Source organism: Gopherus evgoodei, chromosome 8, assembly GCF_007399415.2.
Source record: "Gopherus evgoodei ecotype Sinaloan lineage chromosome 8, rGopEvg1_v1.p, whole genome shotgun sequence".
In the NCBI taxonomy this organism is placed as follows: Eukaryota; Metazoa; Chordata; order Testudines; family Testudinidae; genus Gopherus; species Gopherus evgoodei.
The window spans coordinates 49,115,801-49,138,503 of NC_044329.1; the positions used below are offsets into that span (position 1 = coordinate 49,115,801).

A 22,703-nucleotide genomic window follows, 5' to 3' on the forward strand; every position below is an offset into this window, starting at 1 on the left:
TCCACAAGATTTTCAAAAAATGGGAATCTAAAGTTAGGTTCCTAATTCCATATTTGGTCACCTAAACAAGCGACCTGCCTTTCAAAAATGGCAAATAGCCAGTAGCTCCCATTGTGGCTGTCAGAACTGTTCAGTAATCAGCCCTCTAGAAAGTTGGTCAAAAGTTGCAACTTAGCTCTCCCTTTGACACAGGCACAGGAGTTATCTGACATTTTTGCTACTAAGAATTATTAGCATGCACTTACTGAGGGAGAGGGGAGAAGATAGCTCTCTTCATAATATTGTACTGCAGTGACTCCTAGAGGCCTAGATCAGGGTCCCACTGTGCTACACCCTGTACACATACATAGGCCTGATCTACACTAACACTTACTCCGCTATATCTATGTCACTCAGGGGTGTGAAAAATCCACACCTTTGAGCAACGTAGTTACACCAATCTTAGCCCTCCCATGTAGACCGCACTATATTGGCAGGAGAGCTTCTCCTACCGACATAGCTACTGCCTCTTAGGGAGGTGGAGTTAGTAAGCCAACCGGAGATATCTTTCCCATTGGCGTTAAGAGTGTCTTCACCAGAAGCGTTACAGCAGAACAGTTGAATCGGTGTAGCTGTGCCATGCAAGCTTGTAGTGTAGACAGGCCCATAATAAAATGATACTTCCTAGTCCAGAGAGCTTGCAATCTAAACATATTGTAAGGCTACACAATAGGGGAAGATAAACAAGCAGGGCCAGAGTAACAATAGGCTCCTTATCACTTAGGAGCTCCAGTTTTAATGAACAGAGTCACACCTTCCCTTACCATAGGTGGGAGTTCTCCCAGAGTGCACCTGCCACTCAGCCACTGCCTGCATTGTGTGAGCCCCACCGCACAGAGCTGGTGCGCCACTTGTTTCCTAACATCAGGAGTTAGGGCCTTGAGAGAAATATGCTGCCACAGGGGCAGGTTCTCTGCTTCTTTGGGAGGAAACTTTTGGGTAAATTCCACCTGCAAGTCAAAGTAAATGTTAATTAAAGAGATCAGGACAGAACCTGGAAGTGATGAGTTGGAAAACCTACAACCTGTACCTTGATTTATGCTACTTTTAACAGTTGACAAGGAGCCCCACATGAGGTGTGTAAGAATGATCTACTGAGGCAGTGTGATTCAGCAAATGGTACTCTCAACCATAGACTCATAGACTCATAGACTCTAGGACTGGAATGGACCTCGAGTCCAGTCCTCTGCCCTCATGGCAGGACCAAATACTGTCTAGACCATCCCTAATAGATATTTATCTAACCTACTCTTAAATCTCTCCACAGATGGAGTTTCCACAACTTCCCTAGGCAATCTATTCCAGTGTTTAACTACCCTGACAGTTAGGAACTTTTTCCTAATGTCCAACCTAAATCTCCCTTGCTGCAGTTTAAGTCCATTGCTTCTTGTTCTATCATTGGAGGCTAAGGTGAACAAGTTTTCTCCCTCCTCCTGATGACACCCTTTTAGATACCTGAAAACTGCTATCATGTCCCCTCTCAGTCTTCTCTTTTCCAAACTAAACAAACCCAATTCCTTCAGCCTTCCTTCATAGGTCATGTTCTCAAGACCTTTAATCATTCTCGTTGCTCTTCTCTGGACCCTCTCCAATTTCTCCACATCTTTCTTGAAATGTGGTGCCCAGAACTGGACACAATACTCCAGTTGAGGCCTAACCTGCGCAGAGTAAAGCGGAAGAATGACTTCTCGTGTCTTGTTTACAACACACCTGTTAATGCATCCCAAAATCATGTTTGCTTTTTTTGCAACAGTATCACACTGTTGACTCATATTAAGCTTGTGGTCCACTATGACCCCTAGATCTCTTTCTGCCATACTCCTTCCTAGACAGTCTCTTCCCATTCTGTATGTGTGAAACTGATTGTTCCTTCCTAGGTGGAGCACTTTGCATTTATCTTTATTAAACTTCATCCTGTTTACCTCAGACCATTTCTCCAATTTGTCCAGATCATTTTGAATTTTGACCCTGTCCTCCAAAGCAGTTGCAATCCCTCCCAGTTTGGTATCGTCCGCAAACTTAATAAGCGTACTTTCTATGCCAACATCTAAATCGTTGATGAAGATATTGAACAGAGCCGGTCCCAAAACAGACCCCTGCGGAACCCCACTTGTTATACCGTTCCAGCAGGATTGGGAGCCATTAATAACTACTCTCTGAGTACGGTTATCCAGCCAGTTATGCACCCACCTTATAGTAGCCCCATCTAAATTGTATTTTCCTAGTTTATCTATAAGAATATCATGCGAGACCGTATCAAATGCCTTACTAAAGTCTAGGTATATCACATCCACCGCTTCTCCCTTATCCACAAGGCTCGTTATCCTATCAAAGAATGTTATCAGATTAGTTTGACATGATTTGTTCTTTACAAATCCATGCTGGCTATTCTCTATCACCTTACCACCTTCCAAGTGTTCGCAGATGATTTCTTTAATTACCTGCTCCATTATCTTCCCTGGCACAGAAGTTAAACTAACTGGTCTGTAGTTTCCTGGGTTGTTTTTATTTCCCTTTTTATAGATGGGCACTATATTTGCCTCCTTCCAGTCTTCTGGAATCTCCCCCGTCTCCCATGATTTCCCAAAGATAATAGCTAGAGGCTCAGATACCTCCTCTATTAACTCCTTGAGTATTCTAGGATGCATTTCATCAGGCCCTGGTGACTTGCAGGCATCTAACTTTTCTAAGTGATTTTTTACTTGCTCTTTTTTTATTTTATCTTCTAAACCTACCCTCTTCCCGTAAGCATTCACTATACTAGACATTCCTTCAGACTTCTCAGTGAAGACCGAAACAAAGAAGTAATTAAGCATCTCTGCCATTTTCAAGTCTCCCGTTACTGTTTCCTCCTCCTCACTGAGCAGTGGGCCTACCCTGTCCTTGGTCTTCCTCTTGCTTCTAATGTATTGATAAAAAGTCTTCTTGTTTCCCTTTATTCCCATAGCTAGTTTGATCTCATTTTGTGCCTTTGCCTTTCTAATCTTGCCTCTGCATTCCTGTTATTTGCCTGTATTCGTCCTTTGTGATCTGACCTAGTTTCCATTTTTTATATGACACCTTTTTATTTTGTAGGTCACGCAAGATCTCATGGTTAAGCCAAGGTGGTCTTTTGCCACATTTTCTATCTTTCCTAACCATCGGAATAGCTTGCTTTAGGGCCCTTAATAGCGTCCCTTTGAAAAACTGCCAACTCTCCTCAGTTGTTTTTCCCCTCAGACTTGATTCCCATGGGACCTTACCTATCAGCTCTCTGAGCTTACCAAAATCCGCCTTCCTGAAATCCATTGTCTCTATTTTGCTGTACTCCCTTCTACCCTTCCTTAGAATTGCAAACTCTATGATTTCATGATCACTTTCACCCAAGCTTCCTTCTACTTTCAAATTCTCAACGAGTTCCTCCCTATTTGTTAAAATCAAGTCTAGAACAGCTTCCCCCCAGTAGCTTTTTCAACTTTCTGCACTAAAATGTTGTTTGCAATTCGGTCCAGGAACTTATTGGATAGTCTGTGCCCCGCGGTGTTATTTTCCCAACATATATCTGGATAGTTGAAGGCCCCCATCACCACCAAATCTTGGGCTTCGGATGATTTTGTTAGTTGTTTGAAAAAAGCCTCATCCACCTCTTCCACCTGATTAGGTGGCCTGTAATCAGGTGGAAGAGGTGGATGAGGCTGCTTACTCCTGCTTACATTTACTCACTGAGTAACTTTATCCATGTGAGCAGACCAATGGACTTCACCGAGAGTTCTAAAAGTGCCTCAGGGTCCATAGGGTCAGCTCTTTAACTCCTAGTCCAAATGTTTGCAGCAACCAAGGTTGATCCCCTTTGACTTTTTTACAGATTTGCAGCTCAGCAAGGAAATGCCACCATTCCCACACTGGACACTTGCTTTTGTAAAGCTTGATGCAGACATACCATAGAGGAGCATACTAATATGAAACACTGACCAAATCATAAATATTTTGCTATTCAGCCTTTTCTTAAGAAGCATGTAGAGGCCGATTCCCAAGCAACTAAACCACTTAGCTGAGTATCCTTTTTACCCTAGTGATTTCCTGTGTACCATTTATTAATTTACCTCAGCATTGTTGGTTTTTTTATTACTATTTAACGGTCATTTTTTTGCAACCAACACGCCCATTGTGCCTTTAAACATTATACATACAGCTATGGTCTCCCTTTATACTGTGACTCAAAAGTGAACTAGTCATTATTAGAATAAGCAGAGTTAACTCTCACCATCTCTCAACTGGGAAACAGCCTAAAACACAGGGAAAATAGCACAACAAACACACACACCCATAGACTTTAAGGTCAGAAGGGACCATTATGATCATCTAGTCTGACCTCCTGCACAATGCAGGCCACAGAATCTCACTCACCGACTCCTGTACAAACCCCTAGCCTATGTCTGAGTTACTGAAGTTCTCAAATCATGGTTTAAAGACCTCAAGGTGCAGAGAATCCTCCAGCAAGTGATTCTTGCCCCACACTGCAGAGGAAGGCGAAAAACCTCCAGGGCCTCTGCCAGTCTGCCCTGGAGGAAAATTCCTTCTCGACCCCAAATATGGTGATCAGTTAAACCCTGAGCATGTGGGCAAGACTCACCAGCCAGCACCCAGGAAAGAATTCTCTGTAGTAACTCAAATCCCACCCCATCTAACATCCCATCACAGACCATTGGGCACATTTACCTGCTAATAAAGATCTATTAATTGCTAAAATTAGGCTATCCCACCATACCATGCCCTCCATAAACTTATCAAGCTTAGTCTTGAAGCCAGATATGTCTTTTGACCCCACTACTCCCCTTGGAAGGCTGTTCCAGAACTTCACTCCTCTAATGGTTAGAAACCTTTGTCTAATTTCAAGTCTAAACTTCCTAATGTCCAGTTTATATCCATTTGTTCTTGTGTCCACATTGGTACTAAGCTTAAATAGTTCCTCTCCCTCCCTGATATTTATCCCTCTGATGTATTTATATAGAGCAATCATATCTCCCCTCAGCTTTCTTTTGGTTAGGCTAAACAAGCCAAGCTCTTTGAGTTTCCTTTCGTATGACGTGTTTTCCATTCCTCGGATCATCCTGGCAAAGCAAAGCTGGATCGATAATAAGGAAGAACTAAAGTGGTAAGAGAAGGCACTTCTGGGACAGCACAGGGGCCGAGTTAGTTATTAAGGTAACCCCCCGTGTCCTTTCTGTATTGGTATGTTATCTTTTGCTCTGCTTTATCATCTCACAACATCAGGATGGCAGGAAACCTTTGCTCCACCCTCCTGAACTGAAAATGGATGGCTTGTGTTTTAATGGAGGCCAACTGGATTTCTATCTGGCTTAGCAGAAGACTAGGGAAATTGGTGCTATACTTGCCTGGTGATCTGGAGCCATCAAAAACAGCATACGCCTCAGCAGGACCCCCAAGACAGAGAGCTGGTAACACTCACCAGGGCAAGACTTTATCTGAATTAGGATAACAGGGAATTGAGCTAATCAAATTAAGAAAAATACACTGCTCCCAGCACATGAATCCTACAGGCTGGCATTTTCAAAGACTCAAAAGACTTTTGTGACTCAGGAAAATGACCTACAAAATTAATATTGGGCTTTTGTTTAGGCAGCAACAAATTCTCCTCTTACACCAAAGATGATTACATTTCCCTTTTTAATCAAAACATCCCAATGAGTGATCACTGGTAGTTCATCACCATTACAGTCAGGTCTTTCCCTGCATTACAGGCCATCTACTGGTTTACTGTTTTCTATTTCATGGTGCTATTTTTATTGCATATGTATGCTACTTTGCTCTTATTTATCCTTGGGGCATCTCATTGAATTCTTCTCTCTCCATTCCTCTAATTTATCATATAGGATCACTACTGTAACTCCTAATTTAACAGCTCTTGCATCAGTTTTGCAGTGTCTGTATATTTCTCACCCCTTCCTTCAGATTGTTTACCTACACCACCACTAAATATATTTATAGTATTACAAGTACTAATTATTAACCCTCGGGAGGGTGGAATTTCCCCCATTTTGCTGATAGCGAAGATGGAGCACAGAGAGGATGAGAAAATTGTCCAAGGTCACTTATGAAGTTTGCAGGAGAGCTGGAGTTAGAACTCAGGTCTCCTTACTCTCTATCCCTTGCATGATCTGTTCAAAAACAGCTGAAAACCTGTCTGCCCAAACACACACATGTACATGCATACATCAGATTCTGCCACGCTACTCACCAAATGGGCTATCACAAAGACGTGATGAGCACACAATTCAGCCGTTCCATACCTGGGATGCAAGAGAGAGAGGTCAGTAAGCCAATTAGCACAGCTGCCCTGTTCTGCTGGGTCGGAGAGAGTAGTTCGCACTCTGCCACACTAAGCAGAGAAATGGTTCTTCCTAAGGGCCTCTGTATATTTCATTTGCCAGGGGAAAATTCCAAAGCCATTCTGTGGCCAGCGAATCAAGGAATATAGAGGACATGCATTAGCAGGAGGAAGGAGGAAATATGACCCACCTTTTGCGGATCAAAACATAGGACCACTATACACCAGTGTAGCATGACCATGATTGAAATGCAAGAAGAGAAAAAAAAGAGGTATACACAAGTGCATAGTACATGGATGATAAATGCACATTGTTGATGTTAATCAAATAAATAATAAATTAAAGTAAGTGGCATAGAGTGAAGAGAACTTGTATAAAATTTGTAAGTGGATACAGATACACTGGACTATTATAACAATGAAATTAGTGTAAATATATGGGAATGAAAGTTACATGATACTAGTGAAATATATCTAAGGTTGGTAAAAAATGTTATGTTAATATATTATTTGAGAAACGGTCTGTGATCTTGTCTTTAAACACTAATGCACAATGCATGTGCACCGGGGGACCAAGTTTTAAGTGGCAAGTGCATCCTTAGTAGTGGCATATTGTGACTTGGGTGCTCAGCTGCACAACGTTAACGTCCTGTAGCTAGAGATTCTTTGGTATGGAATTTCCTAAGGCTGGGTTGTTTTTCAAAGAAAAAATACCCCTAAAAACAGGAGCACCTGCACGTTATAGGATTTCAAAGCTCTGTTGACTTGACAAAATTTGCCAGTCCAACATGGAAATTCAATAGTCTGGCCAGATCCCACCAGAATGTCCTGTCGCACACACTTTACAAGGACTGTAACAGAAAGCCCCTCTCCTGAGAGACTTAGCAGCTGCACAGCTGAGGAGGTACATTGCAAGAGCCCTCCCTCAAGCCTTTCTCATCCCTTTCCTTCAGCCCAAGTCAAAATAAAACCTCCTGGAGCATTAAAGTTTCTCTCTCCTCAGAGATGGCTATTTCCATGCCACATTTAAACTTGCTACCCACAGTATTCCACTGTAGAGCTGCTAGAAAAAAAATGGCAAGAAATCTTTTATAAAAGTATTTTTTCCCCTCATGCTGGAAAAACAGCTGAACCATTTCTGCTCCTGTTTTCCAAAATAAGCTACATTTTTGAGCAGAGACCAACCCTGGAACATGGCTGCTCTACAAGTTAAACTTCCTGAGAATTATGAGCAATTTAAACCATGAAGTTAGGAAGCCAATGCTCATGCAGCCTGAACAATACAGTGCATTGCTCCTCACCCTACAATAATTGGGTATCTTACCGGGCCAGGAAGCACCATGAATCCATAGCCAGTAGAGAGGTGATCATACTAGAACCAAGGACTGCATCCAGCAGAGCATGCTCCTGAGGAAAGAATAGAGAAGGCACTTATGAACAGATTGCAGTTCTACTCTCTACTTTTAATCCACTTACTAGTGTGACACATAATTAGACTAAGAAGGTGGGTGAGGTAATATATTGGATCAACTTCTGTTGGTGGGAGAGACAAGCCATGCAGAGCTCTTCTTCAGGTCAAGCTTGTCTCTCTCACCAACAGAAGTTGATCCAGTACAAGATATTACCTCACTCACCGTGTCTCTCTAATATCCTGGGACTGACATGGCTGTAACTACACTGCATATAGAATTAGACTTGTCAGTTTGTGCAGTTAAAATGCCTAGGAGCAAATTGGCTTTAATATTGCATGTTCAGTTATAAAGGCAAGCAAGCAACAATAGGTTTATTTTTAACATTGGCCATGTGTGAGAATTTACTACAGCTGGTTGAAAATTTTCAAATTTCAAAAATGTTCAATGAAAAATATGGTTAATTTTTTTGCTAGAATTTTGGACCAAAAAGGGGGACAAATTTTTCATGAAAATTTTATCTTTTTGGGGGGCAGATCTAAACTTAAGACCAAATGCTATCCTTATTCAGTATCTAGGCAGGCAAAACATCTGATTGCCTCAGTAGGAGTTATCTCTGAGTGAGGAATTCAGGCGTCAGTCCTAATTTTTGTCTGAAAAGATTTTTTTTAATTATAGAAACATACAGACACAAGGCTATGCCTTCCTGGACTTATTCATACTTTGCATTTATATAGTGTCCTTTATTCTGTCTACCTGTATATACTGTCCCAAACATAGGGGAATTTGATAAGATCTCAAAGCATTATAAAAACATTAATGACTTAAGCCTCAGAACCCGCCTACAAAAGGTAGATAACTACTTATTTCTCTTTTATGGCACAGGATTGAACTGGATCACAAAAATACAGTGGTAGACTAGTATGCCACTACTCTGATCACTAGATAACACTTCATTTAGGTGCACTGTGAATGACTAAAACACTGACAAACTTAATACCCTTGGCTCATGGAACTGTAAATGGCCCCAAACTGGAGGTGGAGAACCAAAAGACTTTCAGCCTATGTTACAGTAGTTGCGATGTCCTATCCTCTAGGAGATAAAATCTGCAGCTGGAATTTCTCAGTCTCAGAGAGGTGACCATCTTCAGAACTTGTATTAAAAGAAAGTACTAAACAGCTTTTTTAAAGAAGCTGGATTTTTGCGCTCCTTTTGCGGTTTTACAAACAGGTTCCTAATACATCGGAGGTCTCCAACCATGTTTATACAGTTGTTTTTGGTAAATGACATTTGCTGCACATCTGCAGTCTTACCTGCCTTGTATGTGCCTTCTGAAGTAAAGCGAAACCAATTCATGCCTGGACACATCACCTTTGGAGCTCGGTTTGTGAGGAAGGGGACACTTTTTGAAAAAGTTAAAATCCACCAGAAGGAAACAGCTGAAAAGGTGATCATGGCTAAACCAAAAACTAACCTACCAGCTGAGGAAAGTGTGATGGGGGTGTGGATGCAATGAAGGCACACAAGTGGACACAGAGGTGATGATACAGGGTGACAGGAACTTCAGCTTGTCCATTATCCATCACTCCCGGCAAACAAACAGGAAGAGAGAGCTCACCAGAGCACTGCTGGAAACCGAGAAAAAAGGCTGAGAACAAAGAGAGCCTGCAGAACAATGAAAGAGTGGGGTTACTGCTGTCCACATCTCACACTCCAAGAACAAACATCTGAGCTAGGGGAACTCCTTCTTGTGTCCTGTTGGGAGCTGTGGCAATAACACCAATATTTTTGTAGTAACAGATTTACAACTCTGATTAACTTTCTGCTTATAAACTCAGATGATTAGCAGAGGCTTTTGGGGCTGTAACAGGGTACACTGGCCAGGAGATCCTGTTCCAGGGACATTGGAATAAAGGGCAGAGGCCCTGGAAATGGCCTTGTAGCAAGAAGAGAGGAAGTGATCCTGGTGAATTAGTAGTTCGTTAGGAAAAATCCAGTCACTGTCCCTTTAAGGGCCAGGATGAGAAGCCTGTAGTATAGGATTGGGCAGGCTACCCTCTCCCCTAACTGATCGGGGGAAGATCTCCGAAGGAGCACAGTATATATATATATATATATATTACTTTCACTCTCTCAGAACAGAGAGTAAGCTGACAGGAAGAAGGAAACCAGAGCCAGGATACTGAACTCCCGCTCGGAAGGACAGGATTGGCAACTCCATGAACAACAGTCTGTGGTAGAATAAGAGCTCTGCATACAGCAAAAGAGCGGGAAGCGAGCATGAACTTTTGTGTTGCTGTAATTAACTATTCTGGGGACACTGAGAATTACTGTGAACTGCTTTCATCTACTCACACAACCCCAGTTAGTGGGTGGGTGGAGGCATCCTGAGAAAGACTGTGGGGATTTCCTAAAGGGACCCAGGGGGAGCCCAGAGGCAGGGCACTGCTGAGGCACCTCTGGCCATAAGGGGGCGCTCAGTATACGGCATGCCTGCTACAGGGAAATAAACAAACATGCTGACTTGAGGGAAAGTTGACTCATTTTGGAGATAAAAACAAATTCGACCCCGAGGGCCCCCTACATCCTTGCATGAGCCCAAAGGCCATCCCTTCCCTCAACTGATCAGTGCATCTCTGCTTTGTACTGTGCACCCTTGAGGAATTACATCACATCCACCAGCACATCTGGCCACAGATCAGACAGTGCGCCCTCAGAGCCTGCTAATGTTACTGATTTGCTAGCTTGAGAGGCCTCTTGCACCTGAACCCTCATGTCTGCCTGTGCAGCTTGCCTGCTCTAGGCAAAAATTACCTGGGAACCTCTTCTGAGAACTGGCTTCCTGTGATCCAGAGAGACTGCACATCCTCAGGCTGAGAGGGAAGCTTGTCCATTACGGTAACCAGAAGATGACACTGTGGCAGATGCAACTCAGGAGAAAGATCTGCAGGGAATTTATTTTTTTTTTTGTGAAATACGCTTGCATTTGTAAGGCACATTTTTGATGGAACCAAAACTAAGCTAAGGCGAGTGATTAACAACAGAAGACTGAGTGAAAAGCACACCAATACTGCTAGTGAAGCTCAAAAGTCACTCAGAGATTGAGCTGGTTGGAAAATGGAGGGGAGGTGAAGTCCCAGAGAAAATTTCATGTTTTCAGCAAAAAATAATCAATCATAACATTTTATCCAAAAAACAAAGAATTTTGAGTCAGAAATGCTAATGTAGTGCCTCATGAGAGTTGTGGTTAGAGTGCCTCATGCTCCTTTATGGCCCTGACTCTGTGGTCAGACTATAATTCCAATATTTTATTTTCTGGTTGAAATATTTTGGGTTTCCCTGAAAATCAAGGGGGAAAAACATGCAAGTTTTGGATGAAAAGATTTCCATAGAAAAGACACTTGGGGGGGGGTGTCAAAAACCCAATTTTTCCATCAAAAAACCAGTTTTGGCAGAAAATTTATTTTCAGTTAGTCCACTTTTGTGTTGATTTGTGTGTTGAAAGGGCATCTTAACTAAAAATATGATTTGTTCAATATAATCGATCAGTGTTTTAATGCAATTTTCCCAGTGCACGCAGAATAACAGTCATAGAGTTAAAGAACCTTTTATGTTGTTTTGTGAGCTGTGCAATGTTCACCCCACCTAGTGCTGTATTTGGCTGAAGATCCTTTAGTACTTTAAAGTATTACTTAGGATCCATTATTAAAACTACTCCACAGAAATAAGATACCAACATTATGACATATGCAGAAGTGTTGTATAGCGAGTGAAGCACAAAGTCAAGACACCTTGTTCTATTCCTGAGAGATGGCACAACTGTACTATTAAACACAGGCAGTAATATTTTTGAACCTACCTAATTTTTCTCTTAATACCTGCTCCAGAAAAGGCCTGAAGGGAAGAAGCTGGTGAACGAAAGGGTCCAGTGCCGCCAGAAAAACCCTGGCTATTTCATCTCGATGGGCCTCTGAAATCACCGGAGCATACAGACTAGGAGGAAATTTGCTTGGGGAAAAAAATACAGAGCTACTCATTAGCACTGCATTTCAAATAGCACGAAGAGACAAAAAATGTGAGTTACTATTATTGTGGAGTAAAAGATCTATCAATACAAGCAAAAAGAAGCATAAGTTTCATATCTAACAACGTATTTTAAAATGGTGAGCATGTGTCTATATTCTGCCTTTAAACCAACTACTGAAGGCCTATATTTTATTAACCACAGTAAGAAAAACTCTCTAATCTGCTTCTGCGACATTTTGCTTTGCAGGAAATAAAAGCTTAGGAAGAATAACTGAGAAACAAAATATTAAAAAAAGAGGAAACAGAATGAGAGAAAGCAGCAGAGAGGGAGAGGGCATCAAGTGAAAATCTACTTGTCACATTCTGGGGTGCAATCCAGACCAGTGGGGGGTTCTGTCACCACCTGACCTGCAAATGTGGGTGCCTCACAATGCTTTGCTGCTGTAGCCCCCAACCTGGGCCGCTCACAAACAGCAGGAGGTCACCTCCTGAGTATCTGTGTGTAGCTGCAGTCCTGGTCCAGCAACTCTGACACCAGCAGCTTGTCAGCAAACAACAGCCACATACTGGCTTCCAGCAGTCCTTGGTTACTATTTGCAGTGACCCCAACACACTCCCAGTCCTGGACTGTCCCCAAAATGTGTGTTCTGCACTGTCCAACCTCTCCTGGGCAGTTCAAATATTATCCAACAGTTTGCTGCTTTAACTGGAGTTACCCAAACAGTTTGGTTAAAAAATAAAAAGTTTATTTATCTATAAAGAGAGAGATTTTAAGTGAGTACAAGCGTGAGTATTAAAGTCAGAAATGGTTATAAGAGAAATACAGATCAAATGCTTTCTAGTAGCTAAAACTAAACTAGTCTTGGTTCCAGGTAAAATCCTTATCCCAAGTTCCCAGCACCAGGGCTGACCAAATTCTCAGGTCACGATACCGTCACCAAGTCAAAGGGCTGGTTCCTTTGTCTTCTTAGGTGAAAGAGAGAGGAAGAGAGAGAGAGGGAGAGAAAGAAAGGTATCCCTGGGGTGTTTTTGCCCCTCACCTTTATAGTCCAGTCACCCTTTGAGATGCATTTTCTGGAGGGTTACCTCTAGATAAAGTTCCTTCCCATTGTGAGGATAGAGACATGGCATCTCGTGGTGAAAGAGGTTCCATGTTGTTGCTTGCTAAAGTGCAGAGCAGGTCTACACTTAAAGCACTGTACCAGCGCAGCTGAGCCACTATAGCGCTTTGGTGATGACGCTACTATGCCAACGGGAGAGCCTCTCCTGGCGGCACAGTTAATTCACCTCCACAAAAGGCAGTATCTATTTCGACAGGACAAACCCTCCCATCGACATGGGTCTGTCTACACTGGTGTATAACTAACTGCATCACTCCCGGGTGTGGATTTTTCACACCTCCGGGTGATGTAGTTATACCAATGTAAATTCATAGTGCAGACCTGACCGCAGATCAGTCTGTTCCTGCCGCCCATTCACTGTCAAATGGCCACTTGATGGGTGATTTGCCAATCAACTTTGATGACACCAGGCTAGAGGTGTTAGCTTGTCCGTTGTCTCTAAGGAACAGGTTACCTCCTTCCCAGATTTGTCTGTTAAAAACGTTTCAGTCATAATTTCAGCTTATGTTCACTACTTTACATATTATGTTGCTACACACATTTCATCATGATCTTTTGTACAAAGATTAGTACAGTAGCTTGTAGGGTGTGAATGCAGAGGTGCATTTGGACACCCTACTAGTGTAAGAACAGGTCTACACTACAGACCTGTATCTGGATAACTATGTCTCTCAGGGGTGCGAAAAATCTACACCCTGAGCAACAGTTATACCTATCTAACCCCCCATGCAGACAGTACTATGTTGACAGGAGAGCTTCTCCCATCAACACAGCTACTGCCTCTCGGGGAGGCGGATTAACTACACCAACAGGAGAAGCTGTCCTGTCAGTGTAGGAGCATCTTCACTTAAGCACTGCAGCTGCACCAATGCAGCGTTTTAAGTGTAGGCCTGCCTAAGAGGTAGGCCTAAAGTGTTTTGGGGTCGTGTTTTGGTTTGTTTTTTTTAATTTTTGAATTTCTGCATCTCCCAGAAAGAACAAGTATAACTGGCATTTCCCTGAGTGATTTTTCTTTATAATGGTAGATGTTGAATTTTATTTCCACATTGAAATTGGCATGGGTGTGGCAGTTTTCTGTGTTTTGGTTAAAACTTTTATGTATAAAAAGTAAGAGTTGCAAAGACATGTTTTTCAAAACTAGAATGGCATAAACGTGTAGGAAGTATAGGAAGGACTTTAGGGCTATTCGATATAGCCTAATTATACCAGCCTAATAATACCAGTATAATTCCCAGCGTGGACACACTTACTTCCCAATCCCATGTCTGTCTGCTCGGACTAGATTGTAAACTCTTCTGGGTGGGAACTCTCTACTACTCGGTGTTGGTACAGAGTGTAGCAGATTGGGCCCCATTCTTGGCCAGCCCTTAGGCACTGCCATTCTAAACATGATTAATAACTATAGCGATATAATTGTACCAGTAAATTTCCCCATGCAGACAAGCCCTTAGATACTACACAGATGAGCATTATAGAAACAGATTATGAGGAGACTATGTAAAAATGGCACCTTATTATTCAATAAATTTGCTTAGTTTTTAACACTGTCACTCCTGTAAGCCCTGCCAAATCAGTACATGCAGAAGAGAGAACACATCATAAACAAAAATGATTAACGAACAACGTGATCGTGCAATGAAATGTGCACAAGTGTCCATCTGCACCCAATTCACTGAAGGATCTGGGCTTAAATTCCAAGTCCAGCATCAAAATGTGCCCTCAGTTATGCCTACATGATGCTATTTTCCTCATTGCTGGAGCAAACTGAATAAGTATCCTGTCTCAGAGAAAAGTGACAAGCAATTTAAAGTCCATGATACTATGATTTGTCTGCAGAGCCGCAGCAAAGAGTGTTTCAGCAAGGATTAGTCAGCCTGGCATCTTTCCTTTTTACAAGATTACAGTATAATACTAAGGCCTGAATGTTTTTTAGTGAAATTCTATTTTCAATCCCTCATTAAAGTTGTTAAAAAAAATTAAAAATCTGCTCAGGCTGAATATTTCCATGTTCGATCACAGTGAAAGAACTATTTTACAAAATAACTGTTGCTGAGGCGCATAAAACGTGGTTTATGTTTTCACCAGAATGCAACTAAAATAAACTGTCCCACCACACATATACTTTCAATTAAAAGGAGAAAGAGCAGGTTCCATTGTTAAGTGATTACGTAATAACAAACTTTGTCACAGTGCAATACCAAGTAGAACAGAACTATGGTTATTGTGGGACAATAATTATTTCCTAGCCTTTGTGGGGTTTAATTTTAACCTGAACAGTGCATTAAATTTCTTTTGCACTTTTTTTTAAACAAAATGTTGCCTCGTTATTTCATTGCAGAGGCCCTGTGGAGTGAATAACCACAAGAAATTCAGTTGTTAAAAGCTCCATCTGCACAGTAAGGTCTACCCAGGTAGATCCACCGAAAATGCAACAGAATGAGGAGTTTGGTAATACGTTGGTAATAATGGCATTGATTCCTTTCTGGTGGCATTTGGAGGACAGGTTAAAATCATAGAATATCAGGGTTGGAAGGGACCTCAGGAGGTCATCTAGTCCAACTCCCTGTTCAAAGCAGGACTAGTCCCCAGACAGATTTTTACCCCCATTCCCTAAATGGCCCCCTTAAGGATTGAACTCACAACCGTGGGCTTAGCAGGCCAATACTCAAAACACTGAGCTAGCCCTCCCCTAGTAGCTACACAGACAAACAGATCACACTAAAGCACCCAAAGTAAGTTTCCCATGAGGAAGTACAAATTTCTCTAACCGCCATACACCAAAGCTATTCTACATATAACAAATCAGAAAGTGACTGCTGCAATCTTTTATTTTTGCAAGTCTTGTAACATTCGGAACTGCTGTAACTACAACAGACACTTTCAGAGCTGATACAGGGATGTCCCGGAAGTGGAATCAAAGAGCTATTCTTTGTGTTTCACTTACCTATATATCTGAAGATACAGCTGGTGTAATCGACAGCAGGAATCAGAGAGGAAAGGAATAAATTCCTGCAAAAGCCAACAATTTTGAATGGTATTTTCAAAATGAAATAACGATTAAATATATTTTTCTTCCGCTTACCTGAATTTATTTGTGAAATGCTTTATTATGAAGTCTAATTTTTAAAAGTTGTTGCCTGCTCTGATGCATAGTGCAAAAGAAATGCAAAATCCGCAACACATGACAAATTATCCAGTAAAATTATCATGTGTTTCTCCTCTTTAGAAAGCTAAATTAATAAGCTAAGGGTTTTCTTAAACTTCTTTTACAGGAGCAATAACCACAGTCAATCACAAACAAACAAAAACGCACTCTTCACGTATTTTAAAGACTATTGATTCTATCTCATGCATAAACAAAAAGATAACTGACATTAATACAACAGACAAGCTGATTATATACCTCATCTACTCTGCATTTGTTATTGCTATTTGGTGTGTTACTTAAACGGGTAACCAAAAGGTTAAAAAAAGAATATCAGAAGAAAGAGGTGGGGGGAGAAGGAAACGACAGAGAGAAAGAGTAGGAAAGAGGAAAGTGGTTTTCTGTAGTTATCCCTAGGTAGGTGATAGGAGCTTGCAGAAAATCCCAGGAGAAAAAGAGTCCAGTCAGATTATTTTTAAATCTCCTGCTCACATTTGCTTTAAGAGGGAGCTTAAGGTCTTTTTCAAGAATAATCGAACACCAGAACTCACACATTCAGAGATAGCCTTACATCTTTTTCTGTGTAACAATTTTTCTCCACCCATCTCCACATGGAACTGATTCCTGTTCAGCACTATTACACTGCTGCACAAGACTAGCCAGAGGATTTGTGGGGAGGGTTAGGAAGGGGATTCTCTTGGCTACATCCCAAACTTAGCTAACCTATTTTATAAAAAGATGTTGGACAGTGATTGAGATCTTCAGGTATCACCCTTCCAGCCTCCTGCTGCAGAAATGGAATCCAACTATTTGTGCTGGCAATATGGATAGTTGCCAACATCTAGACAGATGTTGCAAAGGGCAGTTGTTCGAGTAAGTTGGGGGTCGAAATCACTAGGCCCCAAAGCCACTGGTGAATCTGTTTCTCTCTCACACCGTCACTTGGTAGATGTATTAATATTCCAATTCTGTAGACACGGAAACTATGGCACAACAGTTAAATGGCTTGACCAAAGCCAAAGACTCAGAGACAGGACTTAAATGAACGAATCCTTTATTCTCAGTCCTGTACTTAATCCACTAGAACAGTGGTTTTCAACTTTTTTTCCATTTGCAGACCCCTAAACATTTTTCGAATGGAGACATGGACTCACTTTGGAACTCTTAGACATAGTCTGTGGACCCCCATAGGTCTGTGGACAACAGGTTGAAAACCACTGCACCAGACCATACTGCCTCTCATGCTATCAAATCCATCCTCCTAGTGGCAAATGGTCATATTGGCTTCTCAGCAACAGAACATGTTCAAATGAAGCCAATGCCTGCTGCATCTCGCTGCTCCCATCCAGTTACAGTACTGACCCTGCTTAGCATGTGAAATCTGATGGAGTCAGAGAGCACGGTATTCAGCTGGAAGAATACAGCAAAGCAGCTATTTTGCAAAAGATAGGCAGAAGTAGTGAACAGTATTAGGTATCCAAATTGTATTACATGTGAGATAATAAATCACAAGCAGGAAAGTACGAGTGTTAATTATGTCATCCAGATACCACAGTCATAAGTATAGGGTAGCAACACATAATACTTGATCAGTGTGTCTATTTGCACAGTACAGAGTTAGTTTTATACTCATGTAGGACCCATATAATAAATCTTACCTTGATGTAGTGAACAAGAGAATTAGCAAAGAATCTACACAATTTGACTGTCCTCTGGAACAACTTGTAGTCAGTGCTCTCCTATCAAAAAGGAAAGCAGCAATGAAAACACCATGGACAGACTAAGAAGATATCAAAGAAAGCAACATTGCAAGATACATTATTAACAGGGCTATAAACTTTATTTTGTTTGTTAAAGGAAGCATGGATTCCACACAAACAGCAGAAATTGGGGAAAACCTCTAAGAATGGATGATGTCCCTGGAATCTCAAAACAATTTTTCACAGGAAACTTCCATTATTTTTTGTCTTTTAATTGACTTAGGCAAAGCAGCAGTATGTGAGATGAATGAGATTCCTGATAGAGTACTGGAGGTTGGGTGGGAGGGAGAATACTCTTTGTATCTACCCAAAGTATCCTGGACACTAACCAGTGCTATTAAACTCCCTTTCAATGTGGTTTTCTAGAGAACCTTGTAAGCAATGTGAAGTATCTAGTGTGTAAAATGAGACTATTTTTTCACCAGTAACACTGCTTAGCAAACATATCTATCTTTCCAGTGCTTCCTAACCCGACTCTTTCTCAAGCCCAAAAGTAGTTTTGGGGGATTGTTCATTCACCTGCGTCCCAGACAGCTTCATCTGCTCAGCCAGCTGCAAACAGGAATGGAACGAGAAGAGGGTATCCTTGCACAGGCCACTGAGGATGTCCGTGTGTTTCAAATGGCTCTGTAGAAGGGAATGGTGCTTGAGGCTTTGCCTAACAAAGCCAGAGAGGAACGGGATCAGATGCTTAATTGTCAGAAACAAATCAAGAGACAACAGGTCATAAGGAGCACTATTCCATAGACCCTAATCTACTCTGTCTAGGCTCCTACACTGCACCTGTCACCAGGGTTTCTGAGTGCACTAATGCAGCAGTGTCCTGACAAATGCCAAGGAAATCAGAGACAGAACCTCTCTAGTCCCATTGTGACTATTCATTGAAGCACAGAAGGCTTATAACTTTTTCCACTGAGAATGCATTACTAGTTGAACTTCAGTGGGAATCAGGGCCCCACCTCCCATAGGCACTTTTGAAAAGTCTAGCTTTAAACAGGTTATAAACCAATGGCTCTAAAATACACTTGGAATACACAACAGCAACCTTCAAAGTATTAAAACATACTTGATTATGAACTTCCACGTGTTGGCATGAAGGGCATGGTCCATGTTGGAAATGACAGAGCAGATCTCCAGCACAGTGTGGATCACTGCAGAGGAACAGTAAGAGCAAACAAACACTGAATTTAAATGGACCTGTATATTCAATGCCTGAAAAAAACCCAGACACAGCTGTCACATCACTGCATTTGCAAAACCCCTTCCAGTTCTGGAAAACTGACCAATTATCAGGTGCTGAACGCCTTTAACTCCCACTGAAGGCAACAAGAATTGAGGGTGCTCAACATCTAGCAGGAAGTGCTCTGCATTTTGGGGGGATCAGACCCACCGTCTGTAGAAAACAGGGGGCTGGGCAGGATAAAGAAACATTTTTCATATACAAACCTGACACCATATCTACAATACTGTCCTCAGCAGAAGCAGATTCCATAGAGATCATATCAAGCAGCTCCATAAGCTGCTTTTGAAGAGAATAGGTCTCTTTAAACAGAGATTGGAGGAGGTCAGAAATCAAGTGCAGGCACCCACTGTACAGTGACTCGCTGTCCTGTAGGAAATGTGGGATTAGGGAGAGTTAGAAAATGTCTGAGAATCAAGACTTGATGTTGCTCCTGCTGAAATCAATGGGATTTTTGTTACAAATGCCAATGGGCGCAGAATCATGGAATACAAACATCTACTTCAACTCACACAACCACCAAGAGCTGTAGATTTTAAATAACCATCTGTGGTTACTATGCATGAAATACAAAATCCTACTCACTTAGGGCCTGATCCAAAGACCAGTCAATCAGCAAGAGTCTTTCTACTGATTTAACTGAACTTTGGATCAGACCCTTGATGCAAGACTCTAAAATCAGATTTCTATCAAAATCTAGGACCATACTTCATGATAAACATAGTTGTATCCCAAAAGTTTCCCAGTACTTTAAAGTTTTTCTTAATAATAGATTGCTTACTGGAGAAGTCCTTAGCAAGGTCTCACTGTGTAATCTGGCTCCATAAGTATTTAAAGGTTCTAATAAGCAAGGCAGACAAGCTCAAAAGGGAAATTGATGCCAGTAGGATGGATGACAAATTACTGTGTCTTATGATACTGGCACTGCTTAGAGCAGTAAAGGTTTCAAGCACAACAATCAGTTTTCCTCCATCTGCAGGTGCTGTAAATGTCACACCAACGTATTTTTATACATAACGCAAAGTATTTAATCCCAATCCCTTGAAATTTGCACTGAATTATAGGGTTAATATTAACACATCTATAATCACTTACACCTCTGCAAAACCACTGAAGACAATGGGCTTGCACGGGTGTCAATGAGGGCAGGGCTGGTGCAAGGATGTTTCACGCCCTAGGCGAAACTTCCATCTTGCGCTCTCCCCCCTCCCACGCGCCCCCACCCTGAGCACACACCCCCGCGGCAGCTCCCCCCCCCGCTCTGAGGCACCCCTTCCCCCATCCCAGCTCACCCCTGCTCCATGCACAAGCACCCCAAGCATGCTGTGGTCGTTTCACTTCTCCCGCCTCTCAGGCTTGCGGCACCTAAACTGATTGGCGCCGCAAGCCTGGGAGGCGAGAGAAGTGAAGAGGCCACGGCGTGCTAGGGGAGGAGGTGGGACAGGGGTGAGCTGGGGCGGGGAGTTCCCCTGTGCGCTGCCCCCTTCTTACTTGCTGCAGGCGGCTCTCCCCATGCTCCCCTGCCCCAGCTCCCTCCGCCTAAATGCCAGTGGCGACTAGGGCGGCTGAAGATCCGGCCGCCGCGGTCGCTGCTGAAGAAAATGGCACCCCCCAAATGCCAGCACCCTAGGTGACCGCCTAGGTCACCTAAATGGTTGCACCGGCCCTGAATGAGGACCTAATTAGTTAAACAACTTATTGGGTACAATATAGGAGTAACCAGGTGAAGTGTAATGGCCTGTGGTATACAGATCAGACTAGATAATCTAATGATCCCTTCTCATCTTAAACGGTATGAATTTCATCAGAATCACCTTTATTACTGGTAATAATGCACAAGATGGAAATAACTGAGCTTGGCTTTCAGAGGCTATGTTGAGTTTGCAGAGCTGGCAGTTGGAAAAGCCATCTTCATACTTGTAAACTGAGCACATTTGATCCAATATTGAGACAACAAATATGGAAAGACACAAAAGTAACTTTTCAAAGCAAAAATCACATCTCAAAGGATTTTTTCAAATGATCTATAACTAGAACTAGAATAGTTTTTTCTCCTGTTAATCCAGAGACCTACCTTGCAGTGCATAAATGTGTTTTTGATTACATAAAGAATGGAAGAGGGAAGGCTACGGATACTCTCTAGAGGCACAGGCTCCTGCAGGGTACAGATATGTCGCACACAACCCGTCAGAGTTTCCAGCAGCTGCACCATAGTCTGCAAGTGAGATCATCATCACTGAAGGCACAATCTATAACAATACACTGAAGCAGTTAATTCAAAAAGCAAAAATTGTTAAGCAGCTCTTCCCTTGTGCATTTGGCTAAACTGTTCTCTGTCTTTTAGGACATTAGCAAACGGAAAAGTATTAGGAAGCCAGAAAGATGAATGAAGCTCTGTAAAAAAGACAGCAGCAGTTTCAGACCACAGCTTTTCTGTGATGTCATATTCTCTTTACATGAGAATCATGTTTGTATTGTCTGCTGTTTATCAGTTATTTATTATTTCAAGATTGACAGTATCAACTAACAGAGCTGTCAAAGCACAATTATACCCTAAAAGGTGATTATGAAAAAAATGGCACCTTCCTAAATACTGGCTCAGCTCCTTGAGAGCATTTAGAACAACATCTGCTTGCTTTTTTTTACTACTAATTATTCCTGTTAGCACAGCTGACCCAGTCCAGATCCTGGATAAAAAAATGGATTCTATTCTGGCTTACACATGATCTATCAAATTTTTAACTCAAATCCAACTGCAGGTTAAATTTTACCCTCAGTTACACTTTTGTAACATTAATGAATACAGTGGAACTGCATGTGTGTCATGAAGGGCAGAATCTGGCTGGCAGAATCTTTATTACTGATGATGGAATATCACATAGAGTCAATGACAGATAAACATGAAACCTCACAATGCAACATGATGAAAATCAAGACTAACAATGCTGAGGGCTGGAGGTCTAAGGCCCCAATCTTGAAAGTATTTATACACATGCTGAACTACCCTTTATCAACAGAAATGTATGGACACTGCCTGACATATTCAAACTAGTTGCACTATGACAAATCCAGAATGGAATTTTACATTCAGTTGTTACTGGCACAAACACTTCACAAATCTCTCCACATTTTTGGTAAAAAATATATAATCACCTAACCACTGCTCTTACAGCTCATTTCAATAGACTTACCTGTAAAACATTCCTCATCGCTTTGCATAATTCTCTGTTCTGGCTGGTTAGTCCTTTGGCTTGACTGGATAATTCATACAACAAATCATCAAATAATTGTATTGCCTGTCAGAATATGGCAAATTAAAATAAAACTGATATTATTAGACTCCAACATATACCCAGTATAAAACCAGGGCACTCATCATACATCCACTTTCATCTTTGGCATGGAGGTGTGGAATGCAGACACTTATGCTTCACAGCCTAGCTGTTTGAAGCAAGAAGTATTGCATGTCATAACCTGCAGTTTCCACAGGCTGCACTTCTATTTAAGATGGGGGCAGATATCACGTATTCTGTTAGTACACAGAAATGAGTCTCTCTATAGTTACTTTAAAGGAGCTTCCTATTTAACCTCCAACCCCAACTTTAACCAATATTCACATTACTACAAATTGTAT

The 22,703-nt window shown here is 41.8% G+C and overlaps 1 protein-coding gene across 13 annotated transcripts in view; it reads right to left on the minus strand.

The window, feature by feature from the left end:
- The window catches only part of C8H1orf112 (chromosome 8 C1orf112 homolog), a 38,870-nt gene that overhangs the window by 9,583 nt on the left and 6,584 nt on the right, over positions 1-22,703 (minus strand). For 5 of the 13 annotated variants that reach the window (XM_030573736.1, XM_030573738.1, XM_030573731.1 and 2 more), the window contains 14 exons: positions 22,261-22,365; positions 21,144-21,284; positions 19,276-19,438; positions 18,896-18,980; positions 18,349-18,487; positions 17,728-17,808; positions 15,869-15,933; positions 11,637-11,785; positions 10,592-10,721; positions 9,256-9,442; positions 7,692-7,774; positions 6,278-6,329; positions 5,415-5,504; positions 804-989 (listed from right to left, as the gene is read on the minus strand). In XM_030573736.1, coding sequence (XP_030429596.1) covers positions 804-989; positions 5,415-5,504; positions 6,278-6,329; positions 7,692-7,774; positions 9,256-9,442; positions 10,592-10,721; positions 11,637-11,785; positions 15,869-15,933; positions 17,728-17,808; positions 18,349-18,487; positions 18,896-18,980; positions 19,276-19,438; positions 21,144-21,284; positions 22,261-22,365 — 1,656 coding nt within the window. Of the gene's footprint in view, positions 1-803; positions 990-5,414; positions 5,505-6,277; positions 6,330-7,691; positions 7,775-9,255; positions 9,443-10,591; positions 10,722-11,636; positions 11,820-15,868; positions 15,934-17,727; positions 17,809-18,348; positions 18,488-18,895; positions 18,981-19,275; positions 19,439-21,143; positions 21,285-22,260; positions 22,366-22,703 lie in introns of those variants that run through there. The other 8 variants (XM_030573734.1, XM_030573733.1, XM_030573732.1 and 5 more) reach the window with 7 other exon arrangements.